We start from the raw sequence: 9,883 nt of genomic DNA on the forward strand, positions 1-9,883 counted from the left end.
TTATAACAGAAGAAAATGAATCGAAGTTAGAATTACTAGTAATCATTTTATCACACTTAAAGGTAGCGCATCGAGGGGCAATATTCGTTACGATGTGGCTAAAATTATGAACCCAGCCCTTGGGTCATCTTGTTTGTATCGCACTCTTTACCTAACCTTCTTCTCTCCTGTTCCTTCTGGTCCCATAAAACTTCGAGGTCAGACTCCTTTTGGTAAACCGATTTCCCCTTTCCTCACCACATCGACAGTGTACAGTGACCTCATAGGGGCTTAACTGAAAATCCCCCTCTCTCTCCGATTCCGTGTTTTTATTATTTTCGCAAACTACAGTTTATATAATAATATGTCTATTGTCTGATAATACTGAACTTTAATGTATTAAACTTCTCGATATGAATAATATGATAAATATAGTTGTTAGTTTAATATTATCGACGCTGTGAAACTAAATTTTTCTCTTTAAATTATATAAGGGGCCCCCAAATCTTCCTTAGCCTATCTGTAAAAAAATCCTGGCGGCGCCACTGATGAACTGCTTTGGTTTACGTTTCTCCATAGGTTTTGCCGTTTTCGCATTCTCGCTGCGACAAGCTTTGCCAATATGTCCAATTCGTTGACATGCGTAACACTTTGCGGTTTTGAATGGGCAGCTTGCAGGATCGTGACCACTTGCTTGACATCGGTAACATGGGTCCGTGTCTTGTCTCGAATGAACGTGTGGTTTACTCTTGATCCTGCTTCGGGAATTCTTCTTTAGGATTGACATCTTTTTTACTGACTTCATGCCTCCTGATTGACCATTCGCAGCTTTCAATGCACTTGTGTTACTTCTTGTGCACTCCATGGTTTGGATTAAGGTGATAGCGTCTTGTAGAGTGAGAGCTGAGCCTTTGTCGATTAAACGATCTTGCATAGCTTTGTCTTCGATCCCTCCAACAATTCGATCCTTTATCATGTTGTCCAATTCCCGGAAGTTGCAAAATTCTGCCATTTTTCGTAGCTCTGATACGAAAGTGGAGACCGATTCATTCGGGAGCCTGAATCTTGCGTAGAATTTAAGTCGCTCGACCACTTCGTTTGGCACTGGATTGAAGTGATTGTTCAGGGCGCTTAGTAACTCGTCATACGTCTTGTCTTTAGGCAGTGCTGGTGAAATCAGACTTCTGATCAATGAATAGGTGTCGTCCCCGCATACCGTCAAAAGAATAGCTCGTTTTCTTTTGTTGATGGCTGACTTCTCTTCTTGGGTCATCGTGGCAGTTGTCTCGATCAAATTCGCGGAAAAATATTGTTCCAATCGCTCTGAATACTATGTCCATGTGTGGATTTTACTGTCGAATTGCACAAACGCTCCAGTGGTGGATGTCGCCATGTTGAATTCCGTTACGCGCACGAGTAGGGAGTCCGAAAGTTTAGTTTACCGTTTGCTAGGAGGATGGAACTCGTTCCGGGAGGGGAAAAGAGAGCTGAGCGGGTGCGCCATGATTGGCAGTGTAAAAAGGTGGGCATAAGATAGTGGCACCACCTATCGAGCGCTTTGTTAGTTATTTCCTTGGATTGTTTTTTTTCTCGGTGATGAGGTTTGAGACTATCAACCGTTATATCGGCTAGGAGGATGGAGTTCCATCCTCCTAGATATCGGGGCGGTTAATAACGTTAATACATTTAATGCATTTTTCAAAATTTCTGCCAGGTTTTGGTACAGGGAAAAAACTCTATCTTTGTGGCATCTAGAGTCACTATTGCAGTTTTGAAAGCAACAATACTTCATTCTTCCACGAAACTATATACTACTTAATCATTAAAACTAAATACTACTTATCATTAAAACTAAATACTACTTATCATTAAAACTAAATACTACTTATCATTAAAACTAAATACTACTTAATCATTAAAACTTAATGAATCGAAATGAAACGAACAGAAGACATCCAAACACTGAACTTACTGAAGAGTGAAGCAGACGGACGGTTAGAATTCAAATTTTTTTTTCTCAGGGTCATAGAGAAGGGGCGGGGGGGGGGGAGTAGGGGACTCAAGAAATATGATTTGATTTTCGTCCACTAGGCAGCAGTTAAAGCGTATGCCCACTTTTTCACACTGCCACGCATGGGTGTAAGACTTCTGTACTATTGGCAAGCTATTTTCCCCTCCCGGAACGAGTTCCATCCTCCTAGCCGTTTGTTACTTAAATACGTGTAGCTAAATGACTATCTTGCCTCCGTCGCCAATTATTATGTTCGTTACTAATAATTACTCGAGTTTAGTTAACATAACATAAAGGTATATTTATTATCCTATGACGTATTATATGGTCTAAAACTCCGATAGATTAGATAATGGACAATAGACTAATTAAATCCTAGATAGGAATCTTAATCATAGAGTAATGATTACATCTATAACAATGCCAAAACACTTTAAGATATTCAATATTTCAATGAGTTGTTAGGACCGTCGTGGCGCCAAGGCCTCTTTCCCGTCGCTTAGTAAAACTATAAAAAATCATATCATTTGTCTGTTAACTTAAGAATTTTCGATAATAATCTTGCCCTGATAGTCTCATTTAAAGAACTTCAGGCTCTGAAATGCAATCAACTCCCGAATAATTAGGGATCAAAAGCGGCTACGCTAAAGGCCAGTTTTCAATCAAGCTTTTATGATCAAAAACGCAAGCTTTTGCTTGAAAAATCACAGCGAAACGCAAAAGCAAAATATTTAGCCGTTTTCAATCGCGTTTGGGCTGAAGCTTTAAGCTTTCATAGGCGCCGCTTTTGCTTGAATGTTTGTTCAAGCAGATATCTATCATCTGTAGATATTTGCGTTAACATTTTGCTTTCAAGCGCGATGGAGGATGACGTCACAGTTTAGTGTCCAATAGAAATTCTCCATTTTTCATGTCTCTGAGTGTGTGTTGACCGTTCGACTCGGAGATGTTTAGTTTTATGTTATACATTGAATAACTTGTGACAATTATGCTATTAATGAAAATGGCAAAAAAAAAAAAATAAATAAATAATAAAAGAAATGCTACGGAAAGAAAGATAGGCAGAAGGTGGCGCTGTTAAAAATTGGTGAGACATAAAGCAAACTTACGTAACCGAGGCTTAACACACGCCGTCTTTTTTTGTTAAGCGCCATATTTGTTTATAGTTTTAGGTACCCGCCCACTATCACGTGATATCGGTAACCGTACGCTTTAAAAGCTTTGCGCGACCAGTTTGAAAACAGTTAGTAGTTTTGCAGTTTTTATTTTTGCGCCCATCGCTAGATGGCGTAAAAATATTGGGGAGCATAATCGTAGAGTTTAACTCCTCCTTCGTTTCGTCTTCGTCACACCGCTTACTGGACGGCGTCGGACACCCCACCTTAATTTTCACCCTCAGCTGGCAGTCAACTCTAGCTTTAGAATGTGTATACAGTACGCAAACAGAAGGAACATCGCAGAGCTAGTCATAGCCCGGTGGTAAAACGCTCGACAATTTTTTCCTCGAGGATTGTTTTAAAACCGAGGCTCGCGCGTTCGAGCCTACCTTGAAATTTTGGTTAAAAATTTTTATATTTATTTTAAGCTATTTAATTCATTAACAAAATATTATTTTAAATTATATAAATTTATTTTAAATAATATGAAAAAATAATATTTTAAATAGTAATTTGAAAAATAATTTTAAATATATTTTGGAAAATGCCAGGTTTCGATTACCTTACCTCGAAAAGACGGCGTATGTTAAGCCTCGGTTACGTAAGTTTGCTTTATGTCTCACCAATTTTTAACAGCGCCACCTTCTGCCTATCTTTCTTTCCGTAGCATTTCTTTTATTATTTATTTATTTTTTTTTTGCCATTTTCAATAATAGCATAATTGTCACAAGTTATTCAATGTATAACATAAAACTAAACATCTCCGAGTCGAACGGTCAACACACACTCAGAGACATGAAAAATGGAGAATTTCTATTGGACACTAAACTGTGACGTCATCCTCCATCGCGCTTGAAAGCAAAAAGTTAACGCAAATATCTACAGAGGATAGATATCTGCTTGAACAAACATTCAAGCAAAAGCGGCGCCTATGAAAGCTTAAAGCTTCAGCCCAAACGCGATTGAAAACGGCTAAATATTTTGCTTTTACGTTTCGCTGTGATTTTTCAAGCAAAAGCTTGCATTTTTGATCATAAATGCTTGATTGAAAGCGGGCCTTTACGCCTATGGCGTCTTGTATATTTTCCTCCCGTAGGGAGGTTTATTATATAACTTCTGCTACAGGGTAAATATTCATTTTTTGGCCAAAGAAAAGAACTAAATATGACCAAGCTGAAAATTTCAGAATCGAAAGAGCATATGGTCCTTATTAATGTTCCAAAAGTCCCCAAGCCTCCGGCTCCGGCTTTCGCCGCCATCTTAGAAAATGGCCGCCGTACCAGATGTTTCTATATCTCGAGATCTAATATATCGATTTACATGAAGTTTGTTTTAAACGATATCTTATGAGGATTAAAATCCAAACCGATCCTATTTTGTAGCCCTTACTTTGATATTACAGGTGTTCACGCTTCTCATGGAAAAAAAAGCAAAAATATTTTGCTTTCCATAATTCTTAAATGTTGAACGTATTTTAGTTTTTTCTAAAACCATCCTTATTTACATTTGTTTACGCTAAACCATACTAAGTTTTCCGTTTTATTGAAAAATCGATCAAATTAATCTCGAGATTTATTGAATCGTTTGAGACCCTACGCACATTTCGGCGCGTCTAGTAATTTAAGCCTGTTACGTCGTTCATGGAACTGAAGCCTCAAGCTTTATCGATTTTCTTAGCTTCAGTGTGTATTGTTAGTTTTTGTTTCTATTCCAATTTCCCAATAGAGTAAGCTATGTCTATAGCATCACTATTTTTTAAAAAGAACTTGATAAATATTTAATTTAACCAAACGTTATTTAAAATTTAAGATGAATGAAGCGAATAAGTGAGTTTTGTGTTCTGAACCTTTGAGTGGCGAAACTGTCATCGTGACTATATGGGGATTTAAACATTAATAGAATGCAGTTTGAAAAGGAAGGACCAATTACATGTAAAACTAAAAAAAAATTTAAGCGTCCCTCGAGCATTGAGGATTATCTAAAAGCCACTACAATTGAGACATCTGGAAATGAATTAATTAATTAATTCTACAGGCCCGGTAGGCCCTTGTAGATATGACTTGACACCGGTTTGTAATGCTAAACGAAAAAATCACCTTATTAGGGTTAGTGTCTCATAGAAAAGGCATTAAATTTGTTTCGGTTTTTTTAAGGAAATTGTCTAACAAACGTCACTCATATCGTTTGTTTTTTCGGCCTTGGTCCAAACCAAGACTTTTTTGTACAACAAGGTTTGATTTTACTAGCTTTCGTTTCAAAAATTTCATAATATTTAAATATGAAACACTTTATATTGTAGGATCTTTAGATAATTTGTAAATTAATTTCTTTCGGAAAGCAATTTGGCTCAAAAATTTGAGACCCATATTTTTTCCATTTATTGTCTCAATAATAATTTTTAATAATTGTAACATTTCCACAGATACTTTTTTTTATAAATTACTTTGTCTTAAAGATTAGGGCTTTTTACAAGAAATCCTAGGCCTGTGTGAGTACTCGATAAGCAACTTTTGAAAGGCTCGACAAGTTTTCGAGCCTCGGAAAAAAGCTCGATAAAAGCTCGAGACCAAGGCTTAAGGTTATCGAGGTTCAGTCAGTGGTCTGTTAGATTCTAGATTAGGTTAAAGGTCAAGAATTACCATCTAACACAATCTACTGAATGTTGAGACGCTGCAGTGACACGCGAAATAGGAATTTATTCTGGTTGGTGTCTTTTTTGTAATCCCACATTTGATTGGCGTAAGTTTTACTTCCACTTTTGGGCAAAGAAAAAAATTAATAATCATTCTTGAAGTTTTAGTTTTACTTTTATGTATAGAAAAATACGCTTGGTTTGTATTATCAATGCGATTGTCAATGCACGTAAGTAATTTCGATTAGTGATAATAGGTTTCAAGATTAATTATAGTCAAATAAAAGTTTAACTGTTATATATACGAATTAATAGGGTTTTTTTCTTTACTAAGGACAGTAATTGAAATTGTAAAGGAATATCATTCCAAATTAAGAGCTAAAATTGAAAGTCGTTAAGGCTCGGCATTGAAATTTTAAGCTCGATAAAAGCTCGAAACCAGATTTTGAACATGCAGCTTAAGGCTCGAAGCTCGATAAGAAACTCGAGGCTCGGCTCGAAGCTCGATAACCGAAAAAAGCGAAATCCGAGGCTCGGCTCGAACCCAAAAAATCAGGGCTCGCTCAGCCCTAAGAAATCCTATTTTTGAAAATGAAAGAGTTTATTTCCTAGATAAAGGTTGTTTTTGGGGGCTTTTAAAAAGTGTTTATTCTAGTACTTAATTATTAAAATTGAGATTGGGGATAACGAAAGGGTGCTTTGAAGTAAAACAAACATTAATTACAACTTACCCAAAAATATGAAATTAACTGTATTTTTTTTATTAATTTCAACCCAGCTACATTTGATAATCGCAATCCTATGCATCAAAGTAGAACTATTTAATCCTGCCAAGTTACTAGCTGTAATTGCAGAGTTTTAATTACTAAAAGCCAAATGCCACTGTAAACTGGGTATATTGTATGCCAAACACGATTGACAATTTAAATTAATAATATCAGGGTCTTTTTTTCTGGGAAACATTTCATAAATTCTGATTAAAATCGTCAAATGAAGTCTAATTTCAATATTTAAAGTTTTATAGGTACAGTATCGGTGCGCATCCGTGGAGCGCCGCCCTTTTACAAAATGGTTATTTATACAAAAAAAGCTACACTCAATTGCGAACATATAAAAGCTTTTAAGGGAATGCGTGCAAAAGAAATAAATGTTACAGATGTATTCGTCACACGAATTCTTACAAGGCCATATCTGCAAAAACAAATTCAGGAAGAAAGCGAGCGTAGATCGAAAATAAGCCAAAATAAAGTTTCTTTCGGAATTTTGCTATTTACTTCTATTACATTTCAGAAATCGCACCTAGCAATTGAAAGCAGATCCACACGAGTATACAAGTTTAATCTAAAGAAGACAAAGACATAATGAACTCCGATATATCAAAAAACTACACAGCAGTCTTCCGTAACGTGAGTTTCAACTTCAAGCATTTTGTTTTAAAATTCTTTCCACTCGAAATGATTTAAATTCTTGGGTTTACCGCTCCCATGATATTTGAAATAATTTACAATTTTTCAATTTCTACAAGCATGCCTTGGTAGAAATTCACTCCCCGTACATTTATCTTTGTTATCAGTTTTCACCATATGTTATTGTGAAAAACCAGGGAGAGATTACTGGCTATATGATAAATTTGCTCCGTGTTCTAAAAATTCATGACAATATCAAGTAATATAATTTGGAATAACTTTTCAATCTAATAACAAAATTAATCAAAATAATTTGGCAGCGTTACTACCATTCCGAGTACTGAACCAATTTGGGGAGCGAAAGTTGGTAATTCGTGGAATGGGGTTCTCGGTATGCTCCAGAGAAATGTCAGTCATCGTGTAATTCAAAATACGCGACCAGCCTCTTCCTAATTTAATACAAATAACACCTTCATTACACAGGAAGGATATTTTACTTTAACCCCATTCGTCCTGTCCCAAGAACGCTTCAATTCCTTCCTTATATCGCACCCGTTTTTGATTATGAGGACGCAAATATTATTCGGAACAAATCAATCAAATGATAATGATATTTATTCTGTTATTGACAAATGGGTAAATTAACTTCTAAATAAAATTGTACAAGAGTTGATAATGACACTAACTGCCATAGATTGAGCAGTTTAATATTTTACATTGAAATTTGTCTCCATACTAAAAGGTATCGAAAATCATTTTTATTTTTTTTTTATTATTGTAGATAGTTATGGTTCTCTTTGGGCTGGCTCTGGTGGTTTTCATGGCGGGGAAACTGAGCTCGAAATACGGGAAAGTGAAATCGGAACTTCCTCCCATGTTTTTGTTACAATGTCTTCTGGGAACGAGTAACACCTTTAATAGAAACTCTTTGTCCGTTTTAAAATTTTAACCGTCTGTTTTCTTAAGGTCCCCAAGGTTTGAAGTGTGAGGGAGTCTCTCGGTTTCTTTCTGTCGTGTGGAGTTTGGCTTCTTTCGTAGTATTGGTGTTTGTGTCTTCGGAAATGACATCGCAGTTTTCGAACAAATTAGAAGCCCACCCCTTCGATAACATACACGATGTATTTCACTTTCCGGATGCAGATCCTGTTTTGTCGAAAAGCGACGCCACCTACAGTTTTATTCGGGTAATTTTAGAAAGCAATGTGGTTCATGAACATTACACGGTTTGTGTTTTAGAGGATGGAACCTTTTACGGAAGTGGTCCAATTACATGGACGCTCCATTAAACGACAAAACGAAAAATAACACCTTTGCATAATCCTCTCAATTTAGACAATAGGTAAATATATAAAGTAGGAGGAGCTAACTGAGAAATATAAAAAATCGTCACGAGTGACGTTTCTAGTCTGGAGAAATGACGCTGGCGCTCAAATTCGTAAGATTATGGAAAGAATACGCTTGAGGAAATTTGTTTTCATGCTATAAGATATTGCGAATAAAAAAATTTCCTCACGGCTTAACAATAAATCACCAGACTCACGTCACGTGCAAAATCTCGCGCAACTGTGATGACGATTTCTTATTTTTTAACAAGTTCAGCAAGACCAAATACTTTATATATCCACCTATTAATAGGTGTTTGTATTCACTGCTAAATACATTTGTAAATTATCGATTGCTTAAGAAAATTTAGCGGCGTGGTTATGTCTCTAAAAATTTCCAGGTTAGAGCTTACATGTTCTTCAATGTTCTGCACATCAATATAAGCTCTATATTTTTGTACGTACACCATAGCCACCGGCCAACTAAACCCTTTGTTGTAAGGTACACTGCAAGGCTGTTAGATATTTCCAGGAACTAGGAATTTGGAAGAACGACAATGCCCTTAAATGAATTTGAGAAAGATAAAACACCATTCATTGACTTACTTTTTTAATTTACGTTTTAGAAAAATGCATTGACTAGCTCCGCATTTGCGGAAGTAGCAACGCGAGCTAACGCGAATCCACATATGTGTTACCAGAAAATGAGCAACATAATAAGAAATGCCAATATTCATGCGGGAATTGAAAATCGAGAGAAATTCATCATCTCGTCTGACGCTATTCTATGGAATGTAATCAAAGGCAGATACGCCAATTTGTAAAATGAAATTAAGCAATCCTTTAATGACAACCTACAGAGCGATCCATTTCAGCAGAAACATTTCGAAAACCCTGATAGAGACGGTCAACAAAAGGTTACTTTCTACTTTAAAGTTCCTCGTTAATTGTGGTATAGTTAAATTTCTTATTTGTCAGATTGCGCCAGCTGACTGAGGGTGGTTGCTACGGGGATCTGAATCCATCTCTCAAAGTGGAATCGCATCCTTGTCAGACAGTCGAAACACCGGATGATTTTGTCGTAATCAACTTGAAAGCTTTTAAGGCCATTTTTGGCATCTGTATCCTGGGCTTCACCGCCTCCTTCATCACCCACTTTCTCGAAATATACGTGAACACGTTGAAAGTTCACGTTTACACATCAGGAGTCTGTCATAACTCTGAAGTTTGATACACATCAGCGCAATTTGAAGCGATGCGTAGCGTATGCCAAAGCTTTAATAATTAAAGTATATTAATAATTAGTAAATACAAAGAAACATATTTAAACATAATAATTTATTGCGCTTATGCTATAAATTTAACACTTTCAACGA

The 9,883-nt window shown here is 36.3% G+C and overlaps 1 protein-coding gene across 1 annotated transcript; it reads left to right on the plus strand.

Moving 5' to 3' along the window:
• Nucleotides 1-9,173: 9,173 nt before the first annotated feature.
• LOC149602810 (uncharacterized) lies at nt 9,174-9,738 on the plus strand. The gene is made up of 2 exons (XM_089860519.1): nt 9,174-9,424; nt 9,486-9,738. The coding sequence occupies exons 1-2, from the start codon at nt 9,333-9,335 to the stop codon at nt 9,736-9,738; spliced, it is 345 nt and encodes a 114-aa protein (XP_089716645.1). The 5' UTR covers nt 9,174-9,332.
• Nucleotides 9,739-9,883: the final 145 nt, after the last annotated feature.

Source organism: Phalangium opilio, unplaced genomic scaffold, assembly GCF_054372755.1.
Source record: "Phalangium opilio isolate 3A_F unplaced genomic scaffold, DU_Popi_V2 ptg000352l_1, whole genome shotgun sequence".
Classification (NCBI taxonomy): domain Eukaryota; kingdom Metazoa; phylum Arthropoda; class Arachnida; order Opiliones; family Phalangiidae; genus Phalangium; species Phalangium opilio.

What these genes read in the sequence shown, in the direction of transcription:
- LOC149602810 (XM_089860519.1), top strand. Translation starts at nt 9,333, where the DNA reads ATGAAATTAAGCAATCCTTTAATGACAACCTACAGAGCGATCCATTTC. An exon ending in ATAGAGACGGTCAACAAAAG is followed by an intron (nt 9,425 to 9,485) that starts GTTACTTTCTAC and finishes CTTATTTGTCAG; the next exon opens with ATTGCGCCAGCTGACTGAGG.